The sequence below is a fragment of the Stomoxys calcitrans genome, chromosome 3 (assembly GCF_963082655.1).
Source record: "Stomoxys calcitrans chromosome 3, idStoCalc2.1, whole genome shotgun sequence".
In the NCBI taxonomy this organism is placed as follows: domain Eukaryota; kingdom Metazoa; phylum Arthropoda; class Insecta; order Diptera; family Muscidae; genus Stomoxys; species Stomoxys calcitrans.
Genome location: NC_081554.1, coordinates 19,742,966 through 19,764,027, shown reverse-complemented (window position 1 = coordinate 19,764,027; position 21,062 = coordinate 19,742,966). Strand labels below are relative to the sequence as shown.

At 40.5% G+C, this 21,062-nt stretch overlaps 4 protein-coding genes across 4 annotated transcripts; 3 read left to right on the top strand and 1 right to left on the bottom strand.

The window, feature by feature from the left end:
- The first annotated feature begins 1,398 nt into the window (after window positions 1–1,398).
- Window positions 1,399–2,711, top strand: LOC106081710 (dehydrogenase/reductase SDR family member 7). Its single transcript, XM_013243871.2, has one exon. It carries the CDS (start codon window positions 1,620–1,622, stop codon window positions 2,583–2,585), a length of 966 nt encoding a protein of 321 aa, XP_013099325.1. The 5' UTR covers window positions 1,399–1,619; the 3' UTR covers window positions 2,586–2,711.
- A 1,883-nt stretch (window positions 2,712–4,594) lies between these two features.
- LOC106081711 (exosome complex component RRP40) lies at window positions 4,595–5,407 on the top strand. The gene has a single exon (XM_013243872.2). The coding sequence runs from the start codon at window positions 4,707–4,709 to the stop codon at window positions 5,394–5,396; it is 690 nt and encodes a 229-aa protein (XP_013099326.1). The 5' UTR covers window positions 4,595–4,706; the 3' UTR covers window positions 5,397–5,407.
- Window positions 5,408–6,209: 802 nt separating this feature from the next.
- LOC106081709 (DNA-directed RNA polymerases I and III subunit RPAC1) lies at window positions 6,210–7,436 on the bottom strand. The gene is made up of 2 exons (XM_013243869.2): window positions 7,240–7,436; window positions 6,210–7,155 (listed from the first exon to the last, which is right to left on the bottom strand). The coding sequence occupies exons 1-2, from the start codon at window positions 7,377–7,379 to the stop codon at window positions 6,300–6,302; spliced, it is 996 nt and encodes a 331-aa protein (XP_013099323.1). The 5' UTR covers window positions 7,380–7,436; the 3' UTR covers window positions 6,210–6,299.
- A 1,775-nt stretch (window positions 7,437–9,211) lies between these two features.
- Window positions 9,212–21,062, top strand: LOC106081724 (ATR-interacting protein mus304). The gene is made up of 4 exons (XM_013243893.2): window positions 9,212–11,217; window positions 11,278–11,722; window positions 20,324–20,503; window positions 20,569–21,062. Exons 1-4 carry the CDS (start codon window positions 9,361–9,363, stop codon window positions 20,817–20,819), a joined length of 2,733 nt encoding a protein of 910 aa, XP_013099347.2. The 5' UTR covers window positions 9,212–9,360; the 3' UTR covers window positions 20,820–21,062.

Here is a 21,062-nt window from a genome sequence, read left to right as displayed (position 1 = left end):
GATTTGTATTCTACTTCTGAATACCTTTGATTTGCTACCCATATTGCTCGAGGCGGTTAAAGTGTCCTGTTGGGTGGTGTTTTTGAGGGTGGGGGCCCACCGTCACTTAGGGTAACATTTTACTGCCAAGTTCGTACTGTACTCTTAAACACCTTTCATTTCATACTAATATTGCCCAAAGCGGTGAAACTCCTGTTGGGGAGTTTTTTGGGGGTGAGGGACCACCACGAACACTCGTAAATACCTTTCATTTGATACCCATATTGTCCCAATCGGAAAACATGTCCGTCCGGGTGGGTTTTGGGATGGGGCGTCTCCCCCCGGCTCTTTTGACCCAAAAATTGTATACCAATTTCGTGTTTTTGTGGTACCATAAGATGGCATACAAAATTTCGCCGAAATCTGGCGTTTTGGAAAATTGGGGTATGGGGGATGGTCCGCCCTCCTTCGGATATAAAAAAATGTAGTACCACATTTTCATCGAGGGCCCAAACTGCGAAAACTTCAGTTTTCAAATTTTCGCGGTCAGTCGGTGGTATCGAGTGGAGAGTCTTTATGAGAGGCTGGGTGACACTGGCTCTTGCTTAAATACGGGTTGCCTGTGATACTCGATATGACAATCGAATTATTGGCGCATTTAAACAACAAATGGCCATAAAGTTTCCGCAGCTACCTTCATAAACAAATGTGGCTACAACAACAACAACCGAACCACAACATTAATGTCATCGGCATAGGCGGGGGCGGGGGCGGGGGCCAAGGGACGATTTGCAACATACACATAAGCATATCCGCTGTTCCTTAATAAGTTTATGGCCAAAATTTGAATTAACCTATTCAAACCTGCATCTCGTATAATCTTTTGTAGCACTACATCAACAAAATTCAAACGCCCTATCTTCCAAAATGCTCTATTTTCCCCCACTGGCCAATAATACCATCCCATGGCAGCCAGTTGTTCTTAACGGATTGACCCGATGGAGTCCTTCATCGGCAAGAGTCACCGCTTCAGTGTACAACACACTGCTGCATGTTTCTTGAGTTTATAACATGGCGTAACAATTAAAGGTGGTGTTATTTGTACAACAGCCACAAATCATAAGGTGCGATCCACCATCTTGCTATCAAGCTGATCGACGTTTTGCCAACACACATAAAGAAATTTGTGTGAGTATACATGTGCGTGCATGAGCAGAGAATATGCGAGAAAGACGAAAATTCAAACAAAAATTTGTCGTTTTAATACCGTCAAAGCTGGCCGGCTGCTAACAGCTGTTCGTGTCAGACCCCTATTTAAATCCCGATGTGGGCCCCGATAAATATAGCATAGAAAATTCGATTACAATTAATAAAATTCCGACCCCTGAAAAATAATCGGAAAATCGTTAATTCTTATCAGGTGCCATAATTATCTGTTTAATTTACATATATTTTGCACTTTCTACCTTATCGTTATTTACTTTTAAGAACTCGTTTTAGTAAATGCATCTGCCTTAGTACAATATATACTATACGAATGTTCATCTTTATGTTACTTTTGAAAGATATATTTAACGCACACCATCAGTTGGTTGGTAAGAGCAGCGGTGCGAACAGCACAACATACAACAAACGGAGCAATGTCTTTGCTTGAACTTTTCGGTTTATCAATTTTGATTTACTACGTAATCTACGTACTCTGCTGGCTTTTGCTCGACTGCAATGTCCGTCTGTGGTGGAAGATAAGATTCGGTGTATCCATATCAACACTGAGAGGACAGGTGGTGTGGATAACAGGAGCCTCAAGCGGTATTGGACGGGCTTTAGCGGTGCAATTGGCTCAGCATGGTGTAAGATTGGCGATTTCAGCTAGGCGAGAAGCTCTGTTGGAGGAGGTGAAAGAAGAATGCTTGGCCAAAGCGAAAGGACTTTTGGCTTCTAAAGATGTCTTGGTGCTGCCAATGGACATGCTAAAATTGAAAGATCACAAGAAATGTCTGGATGAAGTTCTCAATCATTTTGGAAAATTAAATATTGTGGTCAATAACGCGGGTCGTTCTCAAAGAGCTAGTTGGGAAGATATCAGTGTAGAAGTGGATAGAGAACTCTTTGAACTGGACGTCTTCTCGGTATTACATCTTTCACGTTTGGCGGTACGTTACTTTGTCGAACAAGCTGGGGGACAAGGACATTTGGCCTGCACATCAAGCATTGCCGGCATGACAGCAGTACCATTTTCGGCAAGTTACTGTGGCGCCAAGCATGCGCTAAATGCATACTTCTCATGCTTAGCCATAGAGCATTCTTCCTTAAATATAACACTGTTCAATCCAGGTCCTGTGGCTACAGATTTCTTACAAGAAGCCTTTACAGGTCAACCCAATGAGAAAGTTGGTCAAAGCACACGCGACCAGAAACGACTTAGCGCAGAAAGGACTGGTTTTCTGTTTGCCACTGCTATAGCTAATAAACTGGAGATGGTGTGGTGCGCTTTGTTCCCAGTTAATTTTTTGGCATACGCTTATCAGTATGCGGGATTAAGGCTCATCTTGCGCTATGCCATGTCTCGTAAAACTTTAAGTAAGATAAGAGAAGGCAAACTGTAAATAGGATTTTAAGATTACAATTTTTGTAGCTTTCTGATAATTTAGCATTTAAACAGTTTTGTTTTTAAACTGAAAAAGACTACAACCTATACAACTAAAATAAAATTAGTTTTTATGTACTATAAATGAGTTATGAATAAATTAATATGAAGGCAATTTTTTATAGTACTAACCCCTATATTCATCACTCTACATCTGTATTTACAGACAAACTTTTTTTTTAATGTATTCGGTAATAGAAATACTATCAGGCTGAGATGACGCAAACATAGAGTAATTAGGCGCATATGTTTATTTGGAATAGTATGTATCTATTTTAATGTCAATACTGCGGCGGCTCTTGTCGATGGAGGACTCCATCAGATCAATCCGGTACGTAAAAATTGCAAATGCATATTTTCCCCATGAACATTTCACTAAGGAACAGGGGCAAACTTCTCACATATCAATGAGTGCAGTCCGATTCAAGTTTTAAGCTCAATGATAAGGGGTTTTTTTCTGATGGTCTCGCCAGGATACGAACTCAGGCTTTCAGCGTCATAGGCGGACTTGCTTACCTCTGCGCTACGGTGGCCTCCGGTACGAACAACCGGCTAACATGGGACAACATTTCGATATTGATGGACTAGTTAGGACTCCATCAAGCGAAACTATTTTTAAAGCAGCGTGGATTTTATCCCAAAGACGTAACAATATAGCACAATGCGACAAAAAAAAATACAAATTTGCCAAAGAGGAAGAGGGGGAACCTGGCAGCGCATGAAGATTTTAAGGGGCGCAAGCAAAAATTCAATGTGTAGATTTAGGGCCGAAATACCGCATACGTTGTTGTTGTAGCAGTGTGTTGTACACTGAGGCGGCAGCTCTTGCCGATGAAGGATTCCGTAGGGTCAATTCGACCGGCTGCCATGATATTGGCCGCATACGTGATCGAGTGCTCTTTCGTATCGAATGAAATTTAATTTAGCATTTAACGGATGTTACACCAATTTAATAAAAATTTTATGGGTGAATTATGGATGGCAACTTTAGTTCAATTGCGTTGTCAGTTGACAAATTTGCATTATGGATGGCAACTTTCAACTATAGTTGCCAATGTCAGTTGCTAAAAACAATAAATTAATATCAAATTTTTTATCAATTATGACTGATTTAAACATTAACGTTGTTAAATTTCAAAAATGCACGATTTCGGAGGACAACTTACGACTACGTATGCGTTAATTCGGCCCCTAGACTATCACGAAGTAGTTAGATATGTCCAGAAATTATTTCCACAAAGGAGTACATAAAAACGTTCTTACGTCCAGGCTGGAGTCACCCGTCCATATGGTCCAGAAAAATGCGGAATGTCTGAGCTCCACGCGGGTTGGAAATTTTAGTTCATCTTTGTCTTGAGAAGTTTAGCCGAGAGCTACCGGACGCGTCCACAGGTGGCGGATAGTGAAATGCCCCGTTGGAGTAGCTGCATCTGCAGTGGCGGACAATCAGCGGCATTGAGTGATGAGTTTCAGTGTCTAAGGCGGGCGGCACCGGTTTTCTTCTCCCATACATGTAATATATATATGCCTAGCGGATTCCCTATCTTAAGCAGAGTATTCTGTTCAGCTTTCGGAATTGTTGCGAAAAATAATCATAATTTTAACACATAATTACATGAAGTTTTTACCAACTCAATCTAACATTCATGTTTTTTAGTGCTACTTTTAAGCCATTGGCGTAAAAAAAGCTTTTAATTATTTCACATGTCTTTCATATGGGGTTCGACAGTTGTTCACATGAAAAACCGAATAGAGTACCAACCAAGAAGTAATATTCTGCTTATAGTGATCAAAATATATTTCTAACCCTTAAAACCATTATACAGATAGAAAAACGTTTTTTTGGTATGTAACCAAAAAAAAAAAAATGAATAGTGTCAACTTTCGCTCGTGAAACAAATTAACAATTCAGCGACTATACCGACAGAACAGAATACCAACCCCAGGAAACATTAATAACGATATGGCTACACTGCTCTGTACCATCCGGCAGCAAAAAATTGTTTTGTTTGTCTCACATGTGCGCGCTGTCGTTGCGGCCTATTTATTATTAAATAAATTATCACATATTAATTAAAAAATGGACGAAATTGTAATGCCCGGAGATCGGATTTCAGCTGCCGAAGAAATGGGCAAAACCAAAAAGGTTATATTAGGTCCCGGTTTGAGACGACAAGATGATCATGTTGTTGCCTGCAAGGTTGGTACACTTCAACACAAAGAACCCAATACCTTCTGGATAGACAGTTACCAGAGAAGATATGTTCCGGTACGAGGTGAGGCTGTTATTGGAGTGGTAACCTCAAAAGCAGGAGACATTTTTCGTGTGGATATAGGCGCTTCGGAACAGGCCGCCCTATCATATCTGGCTTTCGAGCAAGCTACTAAGAAAAATCGTCCCGATGTTAATACTGGCGATTTGGTCTATGCCCGTCTGATTGTTGCCAGTAAAGATTTCGAACCCGAATTGGTATGTGTCAATTCTTCGGGTAAAAAAGGTAAACTCGGTGTACTCTCCGAAGGATTCGTATTCAATTGCAGTTTAAATTTGGTCCGTATGATACTGCGAGAAGATTGTCCCCTGTTAGCGGCATTAACTAAGGAAATGCCCTTTGAAATCGCTGTAGGTTTAAATGGCCGTATTTGGATTAAGGCAAAGTCTGTAAAGGAGACCATTGCTGTTGGAAATGCAATATTAGCTGCTGAACATGCATCGCGTGAACAAATATCCAAAATTTGTGAGAATATTGGAAATATATTATTAACATGAGCGAAAACCAATTTGTTTCTTTCTTATTTAAAACACAAACTGGGTTATATCATACATTTTTGGAATTGGCTGACCTTAGTGTCAATAAACTTATTGGGAGGTGAGAAAAGGAAAAACTGTTATTTTTTGGTAGCAGGTGCTTAGCTCCCATAGTGAACTGTAATACAATCCCGGTACGGGATAGCTGTGAGCATCACACAGGCTGGTACATTGAGGTCCAATCTGTGTGGTGTTCATTGCTGTCACGAGAAGCTTAGCTGCAAGTATTCCACTATCCATAGGTTGATAATAGTGGAATACTCCATTCAGAGTAGCTGCAACTGAAGTCGTGGACAATCAGCGGTATCGAGTGTAGTTTTAGTGAGAGGCTGGGTGGCACCGGCTCTTGGTTAAATACTGAGTGCCTATGATGCTCGATACGACAAGACGAGTTATTGGCTCCTTTAAATAATCAATGGCCATCATGTTCCCTCGGAGATCGGTCGTATTGACGAAGATCGCCACCTCCACATGCAAATGTGGCTACAACAACTATAACACAATTGAAGTTCCTCAAAAACTTGCAAGAGACTTTCTTATCCTTATTCGATATAATTGGAATTGGAGATGTGTAATGACCCCCAGCATTCATCCATATGTGGTTCAAACCAGATAAAAATCTGAGAAACTGATAAAAAAAGCAGGAGACATGTATGGAATTTCAATCAAATAAATAAATTCAACCTGTCTTCAGATTTCAGGTTGTATTTATTCTATTAATGGCTTCGTAAATGGCATAGTCTGGAGAACTTGACATAGTACACTAATCCAGGATTGAAGGATATTTAATTATTTTCGCAATTGTTTCACTTTTATTTTTTAACATACAAACTAAATACAAATTGGGAAAAAAAACAAAACAATTTACGCCGCTTCAATTTCATCAAGAAATTTGCGACATTTCTTTTTCAAAACTTTCACGGCTTCTATAAAAATCACATCGGGTTTCAGTGCTCCCACAGATTCTACAGTGAATATATAATGATCACGCACCCTTGCCATTTCAACAGCATCTGCCAAATGGGGATACCGATAAACATTACGACTGCAAGAGTCATAGCGGGCATTTTTTACATAGGCAACTTCGTGCTCATCTATCCCGATAACTCCCGGTGAAAAACATTTCTGAAGTAGTTGGGCATCTTCGCCTTTCACTTGACGTTTTAGTTTAATTTCTGGCAATAAACGATAAAATGCCGTTGCTACTGGTGAAAATTTAGCATGGTCTTTACCTATGCCTTTAACAGCAATCATCTTCAAATCGAATTCATGGCCAGGACGCATTTGCGATATGAGGATATCATCGTGGATACAGCCAACATCTGATTCACTATACAACTGAGCTTGTTTTCCACGAGGTAGCCACTTGATCTGGCCCGAATGGACTTTATGGTTTTTATAAATGGTGTCGAAATTTGAGGAATCCTTGATATCTTTGCGGCGTGTGCATTTAACTTTTAATTCAAATTCTAGAGTATCATGTTCCGTTCCTTGTTCGTTGTCATCGCTACGATACTCAAACAGACGAGGATCTGCCTTAATGGGTATCAGACCTAGACGATGGGCCAATACTTCATCTTGTATAATGGATGTGTTGTTGTAAATGTAAACTTTTTCGAATGCCATACTGGGAACTTCACTTAGCATTAGTCGACGGAAAGCATTGGCAATAGCCGGGTGAACACCAATCATATCAAATTCCAATTCATCTCCTTCATACCTAGGGGAAACAATAATGAATTTAATACCCAACTCAATTCGAATTTTGGCCATTTTAAGAAAACACTGCTGTTTTTTAACTCACCTGATAATAATTATTTTCATCTTCGCTTTGAAAGTTTCTATGTCAATAGGGTCATCCGCCAATCCATAGTCATGAGGATCTTGCTTAAGTTTATACTCATCCATATACAATTTTGGTCTTTCATCTTCAAAAGCCGGCATTTTGTTTCTAATAAAATAAATGTTGAAAATTACCCAAAATAACTACACGTGCGAGAATGTAAACATTACTTCTGTGAGATGACAGTTCAGTCGATATATGTTATCGAATTTGGTTTAATCGAATTTAAGTATTAATCGAATTTAAGTTATATGCGAAAACCTAACGCATATATGAAAAACGAGCGTAACCGCCGAATTTTAAATTATGCAAGATCACTTGTTGAAAAATGCTTTTATGCGGCCCTGTTCTCCAGTTCGATTTTGGTCAAATGTTAAACGATTTCTATTTTTGTTGTTCTGCAAAACGATTCCACAAAAAAAGAGGTTTTAATCCGACTGCTTATGACTTGTGTGTTTGATTTTTATTTCTCTTTTCTATACATTCAAATTAATTTTTTCTTAGGAAAGCTTTACAAATTAAAAATGTCCTGTTTTTTTAAATTTATTTTTCCAATAGTAATAAAAATTTTAGTAATAAAAATGTTCTTTATTCACTAGAAATTATTAAATAAGAAATTTTATTCTGTTTGCTATTGGTATGTTCGATTCAAATATGATTTTGGCGGAAAATATTTTTGACAAAGGGTGTGCAAATTTTTAGGTTTGTAACCAGCTGTGCTGGGGGCCACCGTAGCGCAAAGGTTAGCATGTCCGCCTATGACGCTAAACGCCTGGGTTTGAATCCTAGCGCGACCATCAAAAAATAAAATTTTCAGCGGTGGTCTTCCTAATCCTTATGCTGGCAACATGTCATTTAAAACTTCTCTCCAAAGAGGTGTCGCACTGTGGCACGTTGTTCGGACTCGGCTACAAAAAGGAGGCACCTTATCATTGAGCTTAAACTTGAATCGGACAGCATTCATTGATATGTGAGAAGTTTGCCCCTGGTCCTTAGTGGAATGTTCATGGGCAGCTTAATGCGGGAGATCCACCAACTAAAGATGTATCCAATTGGAAAAGGTTTATTTTAGAGACTTGGATTGACTTAAAATGCAACAGGATATAGCAGTTATTAGTGGCCTACACAAAGTGGTAGATGGTATATGCCAGCGGTTATATTAAAAAAAAATATATTTGATAAACTAAAAAATTTGTACGGCTGCTTAAAACAAATAATCATTTATTTATTGTTTACAAAATTTCTCTAAACACGCACAGCAAAATCAAATCCCCTCGAATAACAGAACATAGGTAAAAAATGTGCGGATTTCAAAAACGATGTGGAAATGAAAATTGTCGAAAGTAAAAACATTTAACACACTTAAGAACGATAAAGTCTGATTACGATCTTTTCAAGTTAAAATTAACTTTCTGTAATGACCATTGCATTTTTCTATAATGATCATTGCGAGTCTCCCCCCGATAAAGCTTTGTTTTAAATTCTTCATCAGAATCGAATTTCACAAGTAAAAACAACCTGCAAAAATTGCTTATTGGGCATAATGTATTTAACTACCGTTCGCTATTGCAAGCAGGTTTTCATCGATATTTACTTGAAGGTTGCAATTGACCATTGGGGTAACACTTTCCGTTTCAAATTGTAGTTTCTTATTTATTGAACTATTCAAAATTCACTCTCCCGCTATATGAACAAAAAAGTCTTTGAAGTGAGCCAACTCTTCACATTATAACTATTGTGGCATATGCACTGTATATTATACAGTGCTCAATGTATTTCATCGACTAGTTTACTTGATATCGACATTCAGTGCGATTTGAACATTTCAGGTCAGTTCACATCTCAGTTTCACTGCGAATTATAAAATGTGAATACCCCGTGAATAGTCATCGGTGAAAAACGATAAACATTATCGATGCCCGGTTTTGTTAAAAGCCGCGCAGCCAGCGCTTTACATTTTGTAGTAATTTCTTGTTGTTAAAATAAAAAATGTTTTAATAGCTTAATTAAGTAAAAACAAGTTATTTGGCAAGTCTTTAGGTACTGTTTGACAATCAAAATAGCTTTGATTACCCCTGCACCATGGCCAAACGTTTTCAGCCCATGAAGGAGTTCGGCCGAAACATGAAAAAGCCAAAGCTAGATATCAGCATTAATCGTGGTCCAGCACCCAGCACTTCAAAAACATCGGATGCAGTAAACAACTTTTGGGATGACGATGATGATGATGTTATTCTGCTGGCTTCTCAAGTGGCTGAAGCAGCTGTTGCCAAGAAGACATCGTACTCGGACACCAACAAATTTGGACACAAAAATATATCCATATCGGAAACCGAGATTACATTTTCGGAATTTGCTAGTGCGGCCACAACCAGTACCCAAAACCCTGCTGCTACATACGATATACCAGCTCCTGACATTCTATCGCAAATGTTTGACGATGAAGATGACGATTTGATGGCGGCTGTGGAAAAGCAAGATCCCGTCGTTTTTAAAAAGCCAGCGGCCCCCTCTGCTACCCAAGCTACCCAGTTATTAACAAAAACCAAACGAGAGGATCCTAAATTGCCTCCAAAAAATAATGAAACTGAGGACTTTTTTGATTTTCGGCTAACACAAAATAATGCAACTGAGTTTCCAAACAACTCCTTTGCTGCTACCCAGCAAAGTACTGCCAGAAGACAGCAAGCATCGGAAAAACAAATTAAATTTTTAATGGATAGGGTGGACAGTTTAAAGAAGGAAAATTCCAAGATAAGTAATGAGCTGGCAGAGTCCAAATCCAAAATTGAGTCCAAGGAAGGTGAAGTGTCATTGCTGCGCGATGAACTGCGCCATCTCAAACATCAAGCTCAAAATCTTAAAATGGAAAAAATCTTTAGTACTGAAGCTGCCAAAGGAGAATGTCAGTCGAAAATAGCTGAGTTGGCCAAAAAGGTTGAGGCCCAACAGGCTGAGATCAGACTGAAAGAAGCCCAAGCCTCTAGAATGAGAATGAAGCAAGCAGACGAAACGTTTAAGCTACATCAGAGTATGGTAATGCTTAACAGGACCGGCGTGAATGAAGTGGGCATTAGGCAGAATGAAAAAATGAGAAAATGTATGATGAAAATGCAGTGTCTTGATTTGAACGGAAACTTTACATCGGCGGAGAAACAAACAGAGCTAACACCTCCAATATTTGATCACTCGCTAGACAAGGGTGGCACAGTCAAGCGCAAAACCCTATTTGAAACAGAATTGGAAACTATGCAAACACTGTTGGCTCAACTACAGCTATTCGCAGTACATGAGGTGCCAGAAGACTTCATGGCTAAGTGCCTGGAGTCGGTGTGCAAAGTCCTTCCAGAGTTTTGGGCCTATACTCAAACATTGTATTTTCTCAAATATTGCGAAGTACATCCTTACCACAATTATTCCCTAAGTGATTCCAAAGTGTATGCCTCCCGCCAATTGCAACAGCCAACAGAAGTGTATGAACGCGAACGTTGTCTTTGTTTCCGCAGATACATAGCCATTTTGGCCTCCATGTGCCAGAAGGAACCTTCGTTAGCTCTGGCTCTACTTCAGCACAAACACGGGGAATACTTTCTGCTACAAATAGCCACGGACTCAATAGTAACATTGGGCTTCGCTTGTGGTGTATGCGAACATTTTGGAGTTTTAGAGGCATTTTCAGTTTGGCTTAAAAGCATGTTGAGACACATAACGGTGCACACCGAAACGAGTCAATTGGAAATGTTGATGGATCTAATGAAACACATAGTATTTACCCGTCCCTGTGCTTGGATATTTCGTGAGATATCCCTCAGCGTAATTGAAAGCTGTAGACTGCCGCAGTTACTTGACCTATTGTGCATAAATAGTCCAGACAAATCATTTGTAGCTGATCGTGTAAAGTCAACATATAGATTTTCCAATGACTCATGTTTTATGCAGGTAAGGAATATCTACATTTCGATAAATAACAATTTAAGTTAATACCATTCATTGCTACAGGTTTATTGTGGTCTTTTGGAAATTGCATTCCCCTTGAGTTCTCGCCTGCATTTGGAACATTTTAAACTGTTGGTTGACATTTGCCTTAATCATATACGCTTTACCTATCATTGTTTTGTACAACCGCCTAAATTTATTCACAAAATGATACCCATATACGATGATGATGACGAAGATGGTGATGTTGTTGACTGTGAGGGTACAGTTAAAGTGGAAGATTTAACCAAGACTCGTTGCTTTGAAACAACTGAACAGAATTCAACAGCCAAATCGGTGATCGAGTCAACAAGAATTAAAGTCGATGCCACCACAAGTCAATCAAACAGTACGGCTAACAATATAGTTCCTTCCACACAGTGTGAGTGTTACATTAAACTCTGTCTGAGTGTTGTGACGCTGGTATTTCAACTGCTGAGACAATGGTTTTTCCACAAAATGGAATACTGTAAGTATTTATTTCTCTTTTTCTATTGACGATTTTCCGTTCGCAAAAATAGGGGTTCGCAAAATAATTCCTCGCAATTTGATTTTAACACAAACTAGCTGGTACGGTGTACTTCACTCACCCTAAAGTGTTTGAGGCAACCTTTTGACATAGTCCAAATTTTAAAATAATTTTTATTGGTATTTAACTCTCAAATAGGTTTCATGAGAAACCCATATTGGCCCGTTCGGTGGTTCGATTGGATCGTATTCGCACCTTTCATTTGAGTTCCGTATGGTTCCGTGCGGCCTATTTGTCCGTTTTGGGTGGTTTTTGGGGTTGGACGGCTCCCTAGGTCTTGAACCCAAAATATTATGTTAATCTCGTATTCTACTTTCTAATACCATTTGTTGGAGTCTTTTACAGACCCGTTCGGTGTACAAGTCCATTTGGGGCATAATTTTGGGTTGAGGCGATCTCCCAAGGAATAGATTCCAACTTTTTATAAAAATTTCGTAAACTACTCCCAAAAACCTTTCGTTGTAATGGTTTATTGTCCTTATCAACCTACACGCCCGTCTCGAGAAAAAAAAAGAAAATTTCGACGAAATTTAATTTTAGAACAAATTTCGACAAATATTCATTTTATATTTTTTTTTGTCTATATTTTATTTTCACAGAAAATTTAATAAAAAAATTGTCCCTATCAGCCTACATGTCCGTTTTGAAAAAAAGAAAATTTCGACGAAATTTAATTTTTGATTTCTTGGTGTATAGTTGACCTTTTGGTATTTTTATGACTTATTTAATGGATTCGGCTGCAGGTCAGTTAAAACATTACAACTTTTATTTTCGATATTTCGGTTGACTTCATCTAACCGTTTTCACAGGCTGTTTTTTTTTAATAAAATACAAAACAATAGACAATTAAGTAAAATAAATCACAATGAAATTAACAAAAAAATGTTTACATTTTAATTGAGGAGTTACATTCGATGTGCGGCTCTTCGTCGCACTATCGGTTGTCAACTGATGTTCTCTTTCAATGTTCATTGACGGCGCCCAACGTCTTTCTTGTAGTTTATTCTCTCGTCAGGAGGAATCTGAATATTGTGCAGCATCTCAAGATTGAATCTGCGTTTGTAATGATTCTCCTGAGTGAGAATCTTTACGTCTTTGAAGTTCGAAGTGGGCAGCAAGGATGGTTTTCTGCTCTAGCAGTTTATTTACATCTTTTTTGTCTGAATTGTGTGAAGATATCCTTTTTTCAATTTTGTCACAGTAGGGCCAACAAATGCCATTGGGCATATGTTGGCCTTGTCCCCGTTGCATTTAATTTTATACACTATATTCGATTTGTCCTCTTTTTCTATGTTGAACTTGGTCTTGCTGAATAGCTCAGTCCAGATGATACTTCTCATTATGTTGTTGTTGTTGTTGTAGCAGTTTATTGTGTACTATCTTTCGTCTGCTTGATTCTGTTGAGTGTCAAGACCCAGGAACTCCGCGACTAAGATGGGGTGCGTCCACAGGGATCTGGGTCTGAGTCGAGTGGGTCTGGCCGGGCAGTTAAACAGGTGACGTGTATCGTGCGGTCCCTGGTTACAGTCGGGACATACATCTTGCACGTCGGCATCAATCCTAGCTCTGTGGGAATTGAGGCGGCTGCATCTGCCGGAACGTAATTGAGCCAGAATCACTCTGGTTTGCCGGGGGAGGTCGATTTCTTCGGGTGCAATGGGTGGCGGTCGTACTCCAAGGACTACATTCACCCGGTAGCCAGTTAACGCGTCTGCTACCGTGTCTGCATGAATGTTGTTCAGACCCGCTTGATATGCCGCTTGATCTAGAGGTTCTCTCTTGTAGCGCTGGACCTCACGCTCTAGATCATGTAGATCTACCTTAAGGCTTCTGGGCGGTGGGTATCTATCCACAAGATGATGATTTGGATGATTTCTGCGATAACAGCCCAAAAGGTATTGCTTAGACAGCATGTAGTTATGTCTTCGCACTGGTAGGATCTTTGTCTCCTGGTGGAGGTGGTCCACATGAGAACTAAGGAGGCAGCCCGTCGCAGTTCGGAGGGCGGCATTCTGACAGATCTGAATATTATTCCACTGCGTGTCACAAAGCTGACGTGACCACACTGGCGCTGCATAACTTACCACAGACCGGCCAATTGCTTTGTACGTGGTCAACAAGGTTTCTTTGTCTGCACCCCAAGTGCTGCCAGCGAGTGACTTGAGGACCTTGTTTCTACTTTTGACTTTATTGCAGATTGCTGTGGCATGTGGGGAGAAAGTGTAGGAGCTGTCAAATGTGACGCCAAGTATTTTGGGACACTTGATGGTCGGAATCAATTCTCCATCGACCATCACAGTCAGCTCAGAATTCACCTCACGCGTATTTGTAGTGAACAGTGTGGCTGAAGATTTGGTGGCGGATATCTTCAGATTTCTTGCAGCGAAATATGAGGCAAGCTCGTTGAGGTAGACGTTCAACCTATCGCAGATGTCATCAATGGGTGGGGGGCCTGATGCCAAGATCGTACAGTCGTCCGCATATGATACGATCTCTATGCCGTCTGGAGGAGGTGGAATGGAGGAAAGGTAGAGGTTAAACAGAGCCGGAGATATCACCCCGCCTTGGGGAACTCCCTGTTTCACTCTACGGTGTTTTGACTTCTTATCCCTAAATTCCACAAATGACTGGCGGCCACACAGATAATTCGCGACCCAACGTTTAAGGCCTGGCTGGAGGGACGTGTTGGCGATGTCCTCAAATAATTTGGCATGGCTGACCGTGTCGAATGCCTTCGATAGGTCCAATGCCACGAGGACCGTCCTATCACATGGCCTGGGTTGATTGAAGCCACGGCAAATGTGTGTGGTGATGGCATGCAAAGCTGTTGTTGTGCTGTGCAGTCTCCGAAATCCGTGTTGATGCTCGGCGAATGGAAATTCTCCTACGAGGCTCGGGAGGAGTAATGCCTCAAGCGTCTTAGCCACCGGTGAGAGAAGGGAGATCGGTCTGTACGACTCCCCCAAACTCGGGTCTTTACCAGGCTTCAGTAGCGGGATCACTCTGCCCATTTTCCAGACATCGGGAACTATAAGAGTGTTCAATGACAGGTTAAGGACAGTGGTAAGGTACTCAACTCCAGGTAAATCCAGATTCTTCAGCATCAATGTAGAGATTCCGTCGGGGCCCAACGCCTTGGAAGATTTGGCGCCACTGATGACATTCGTAACTTCGCCCACGGTAAATTGTGATGGCTGTTCATCGGCTCGGAGACCACGAATACGGCGAATGGCTCTTCTCCTTGCCCTGTCTCTCTCGGGATGCACGATAAATTGACGGTTGAACAACCTGGCGCATCTCTTCGGATCAGTCACGGTTAACTCGCCAAAAGTGACTGAGGTCCTGTCGTCCCGTCTACCGGGGTTCGAGAGAGACTTAACAGTGGCCCACAATTTGCCTGCACCGGTGCCTAAGTTACATTGCTCCAAGTGTTCCAGCCACAAATTCCGCTTATGTTCGTTGACTACCCTGTTTATTTCCAGATTCAGCTCGCTGATTCTGGGGTTAGCGGGGTCCATAGCACGAATCCCATCACGCTCGTCTGCGAGTACCACTGCTTGCGCCGGGAAATTGGGTCGCACTTGCGGTATTCGACCGGCTGGAATAAAGCGAGCGGCTGCTGCGTTGATGATGTCTCGGAATTTCCTCTCGGCCACAAGCACATCAGAGGGGGGTGGCAGTTCATTGAAGCGGCGATTGGTATACTCTCTGAAGCCAGTCCAATTGGCCTTCTTATAGTTGATGAACGTTCGGCGCTCAGAGGTTATGAAGTCGGGTGGTCGGTCGATGGTGAGGATTATGGGGAGGTGGTCTGACCCCAAAGAGATGACGGCTTGCCAGGATACGTCACTCAGGAGATCAGGGGATGCGATTGAGATGTCTGGCGAGCTGCTGCACCTCCTCGTAATCCTAGTGGGGGCATCCTCATTCACCGTGCAAAACGTGGAGCTATCTATCTGCTCTGCCAAAGCTATGCCACGCTGGTCGTTGCCTAGGGGAGAATGCCATGACGAGTGATGTGCATTGAAATCCCCCAGAACCAGACGACTATGGCCAGATAGCAACCCACTTATGTCGGGGCTGTAGGCCTGGCCATTAATCGGGACACAGCTGCCAACCGGCGGTATATACACGTTGTATATCTCTATCTCGGCAGTACCAGACTTGACTGCTACCCCCATACATTCCATGTATGGGTCACTAGCGTCAAGCGCAGGCGAGATAGGTCTATACTGCACGGAATGGTGTATAACGAAGGCCAATCCCCCACCTCCATTCCTTGAGCGATCCTTACGTAGCACATTGTAGCCGTGACAACTGTGCAAGCTGCAGGTGTTAGTCAGCTTTGTCTCCTGGATCGCTGCGACCGATATGCTCTTCCGACTCATAAAATCCACAATCTCATCAATCTTGCCTCGCAGTCCATTGCAGTTTAACTGCAGGAACGATACATTTCCCGACACTGGCCTGGCAATAGTAGGGCTAGGGTGCTGTCTTTGCATAAATTGCCGTACGGGAGAGGTCGGGGGGGTCACATAGTCCGACGACGAGGACGCCGAAGGCGACGACGGCGACGCTTGTGACCCACTGCTGGCTGAGTTCGCACAGCACCTAGCGACATAGCCAGTATGACTATACTCCCGTAGCGAAGTTAGGCCAGAGCAAGAACGGAAATGTACCCACTCCAAGCACCTGTTACACCTCACCGACACTGACCGATGATGAAGGCGGTTCTGGCAAACGGAACAGAACCAGGGTCCGGGGTTCTTTTCAATCCCGGCACGGACCAAAAGCATACGGAGAAGGCACTCCGGGATGTGCCTCTCCCATGACGAAAAAAGACGAACACGTACACTGAGGCGGCAGCCCTTGCCGATGAAGATTCCATCGGGTCAATCCGGTACGTACAACCGGCTGCCATGGGATTGCTCATTGATTGATACTTCTCATTATAGTAGATATTGGTATTGCTTAGTCTCTCTGAGAAACCTTCTACTTCTTATGATACCGTTTTGTATATTTTTCCTTCTGAATCTTTAGGCCTTTTCGAATCGTCTCTCGAATCGTCTCCGTCGTCCCGAAGCGGTCGATTTTTGGTACCAATCAACTTTTTCGGTACGTCATTTTATCTATGTACCATTCAGTCAAGGTATGGGTAGTTTGTTTTCTAGTTCCTCTTCTTTGGTAAACTGTATTTGTCCGTGGTAAGCATTTCGAGCTTCTAAAGTTTGGTCCACATCCGATTACGACTGCGAAGATATCATCCACATATTTCGTTATTATCTTTGGCTTGGCTATTTTCTCCATTACGTTGTCAAGTAGGTCCTCCATAATAATATCGGCGATGATGGGTGATGCTGGGGAACCCATAGGCATGTCCTTGAGCTGCTCGTAAACTTTATCCTCATATTTGAAGTATCTTGTGTCCTTGGTACAAAATGAAATTATTTCCGTAAAAATGTTGTATGGTAGACGTGTATTTTTTTCAATTTCTCCCCATTTTCTCTCAATCGTTAGTATAGCCAAATTTACCGGGATGCTCGGAAATAATGAAACCACATCAAATGATATTAAAATATCGTCGTCATCTATTTTGAAGTTTCAATTTTTTTGTCCTAAAGTAAACTGCGTCCTTTATGTTATATTTAGAATTCGCGGTTGTATATTCCAAAATATTTACCATGTATTTACATATGTTATAGGACGGGGAATTAACTTTAAATTAATTAATTAATTTTAAAGAACATTTTGACAAAATTCCATTGTATAGAAAACTAGCTGAACCGGGTCCGCTCCGCTGCGCCTTCTTTTATTTTATATGGAACAAAAGTTTCCTTGGAATATTTATTTTCGACAATTAAAGAGCTTTTAGGGAAATGCCATGCTACGAAAATAGTATATAGCTTGACTAACAGTTTAACAATATAAGTGCCTTTATGTAAATCCCATATGATCTTTATTGGTGGGGTGGCCCCACAAACACTTTTCCCGAATATTGATATCAGATTCGTGCTTTACTCCCAAAAACCTTTCATTTGAGCCCCATATTGCTATGGTCGTAAATTTGTCCCCTTTGGGGAATATTTTTGGGGAGATGCGGCCCCCAAACACTTGGCCCCGCATTTGGATATCAGATTCGAATTTTACACTCAAATACCTTTTATTTAAGCCCCATATTACCATGGTCAGTAAATAAGTCCTGTTTGGGGTTGTTTTGGGGAAGGGGTGGACCCCCAGAAACGTGGTCCCCCATTTGGATATCAGATTCGTATTCTACTCGCAAATACCTTTAATTTGAGTCCCATATTGTCATGGTCGGTAAATATGTCCGATCTAGGGTTGTTTTGGGGCTTAGGGTGGTCCCCCTAGCACTTGGTCCGACAATTGAATATCAGATACGTTTTCTTATCCTAAATACCTTTTATTTGAGTCCCATATTGTCGTGATTGGTCTAAATATATGTTTAGTAGGTTTTAGGGTGGGGCAGCCCCCTAGGTGCCCCATCCGAAATTTGTATACCAAATTTTTATTTTTAGGGTACTATATGAGAGCACACAAAATTTCGCTTAAATCGCACCACCCATCTCCGAGATCTGGCGTTTCTGAAAATTAGGGTAAGGGGGAGGGTCCGCCCCCCTTAAGGTATCAAAAAATGTAGTACCCTTTTTCACCACGGGCCATATGTGAAAATATCAAGAAAATCGGTTCAGCCGTTTCTGAGTCTATAAGGAACACACAAACAAACTAATCTACAAACAAAGGCAAATTGATTTTTATATATAAGATTAAATTTTCATAAAAATTTTGTCTAAAATAAATTTAGCAAAAATTTCGTCCAATTTGATTTTCGTGGCAAAAATGTATCGTATTTTGATTTTTATAAACATTCAAAAATTTTATAATTGATACTTTTAGCGATTTTTTTCTGTCTACTTATCTTTGAAACATGGTTTTGACTGCTGATAGGTGAAGAATGGTCATTGCAAAAAAAAACTACTTTAAAAAACAGCGCTGATACTTCTCTCATATCTGAGTGCTGTTCAATTTAAGCTTTAAGCTCACTGATCAATAATTTAAGTTTTCAAGTTTTTTGCCTGTTAGGGAGTAGATCATTAAACTTTATAATTTTTGTCTCTTTCTCTTTTGGGACGAGCTCAATGATCGAAAATTTCCTTTTGCAAATGGAAAAGGAAAGTCGGAGATCGCAACACACTCTAACCTATGGGTTTAGAATTACTCATCAGCCATATTAGGTGTGAAGGCTTCAAGGGCCGTACGTTGGTATGTGGTACTTATACCGAATTCACCGCGAAAACACCTCTATGATATTAATACCACATTAACCACGCTCGACAACTCTGTCTATTAGCTGTATTTTTCCCAATGCATGTGTTTTTGGGTAATGACAGATTTTTTTTGTCTACACACAAAACACACTCGACAACCCTGTCTATTAGCTGTACTTTTTCCAATGCATGTGTTTTTGCGCAATGGTAGATTTTTTGTCTACATAATTACACTAATCCCATGGTATACAAATGATTCTGTGCATCTGTTGGAAGTTGTATTGACGGCTTCGAACGCTAGACAACGGCTATCGCTTTTGATCTGGGTGCCCAGGTTCGAATCACGACCGGGCTCTACCGATTTTTTTCATTTTCAAGTTTTTTGCCTGTTAGAGCGAAGATCATTTAATTTTATAATTTTTGTCTGTTTCTCTTTCGATGCGAGCTCAATGATCGGAGATTTTCTTTTGCAAATGGAAAAGGAAATTCAGAGATCACAACACATACCAACCACTATAGGATGCGTTTCGTAATTTGGTTTAGAATTACTCATCAGCCGTATTAGGTGAGAAGGCTTCAAGGGCCCTACGTTGGTATGTGGTACTTATACCGAATTCACCGCGAAAACGCCTCTATGATATTAATACCACATTAACCACGCTCGACAACTCTGTCTATTAGCTATATTTTTCCCATGTGTGCATGTGTTTTTGGGTAATGACGGTTTTTTTTTGTCTACACACAAAACACACTCGACAACCCTGCCTATTAGCTGTACATTTCCCAATGCATGTGTTTTTGCGTAATGACAGATTTTTTGTCTACACAATTACACTACTCCCATGGTATACAAATGATTCTGTGCATTTGTTGGAAGTTGTATTGATGGCTTCGAACGCTAGACAAAAAAACCTACACAAAAACACATGCATTGGGAAAAGTACACCTAATAGACAGGGGTGTCGAGTATGGTTAATGTGGTATTAATACCATGGCGTTTTCGCAATGAATTCGGTATAAGTACAACATACCAACGTACGGTCTTTGAAGGCTTCTCCACACCTAATAGGGCTAATGAGTAATTCTAAACCAAATTACAAAACGCATTCCATAGTGTTTGGTGTGTGTTGTGATTTCTGGTTTTTCTTTTCCATTTGCAGAAGAAAATCTCCAAACATTGAGCTCGTCTCGAAAGAGGAAAACAGACGAAAAGTTTAAGTGTTTTCTTAACAATAATGCCTTTTCTTTTTTTAAGGTACCGAAGAAGTGATCGAAATATCCCGCCTGTCAGTACAATTGCTACATATGATATTCTGTGATTATTATCTAACCTGTTTATTTCGCGAATCGGAGGCCACCACCAAATACTATTTAAGTTTAATCACCAAATGGTGGACCGATCATGCCAAAAAATTAAACTTTAACGAAATTGATTGTAAGTAACACTAGAAAATTTTAATAAACGTTACAATTTAAACTTAAAAATCAAATTTTTTTCAGTAAAATTATTACAGAAAATACAAAATTCCCATTTTATACCAAAGGACATTGCTGAAGAAACTAACTTGAATACGGTTATGGCTGATCTTACGGAATGGCAGAATATCAGCAATGATGGCAACAATGATATAAAACCCAACAGCCTGGAGGAGGCCCAGCAAATTGCCAATCGTTTAGAATTAATAGAGACCGCGGCGAATGAAGAGAAATTTTTTGAAGTTTTTAAAGGCTATGCCTTTAATTTTCAGTGATTTTTTAAGAAACCCATATTTAAATTCAACCCCATTGTTATCTCAAAGAAGTAAAGTTATTGTTATAAGCGCTCTAAATAGGGCATACATTACAATTTTTTGACATTATTATTGGCTTAAAGCAAATCAATTTTGAATAATCAAGAAGAAGTAAGAAGAATGCTGCTTAATAAGAATTTTTATAGTACAACAAAGTTGTAAATTGTTTACACTCTTAAATAAAAAGAAAAACTGCAGTTGGAA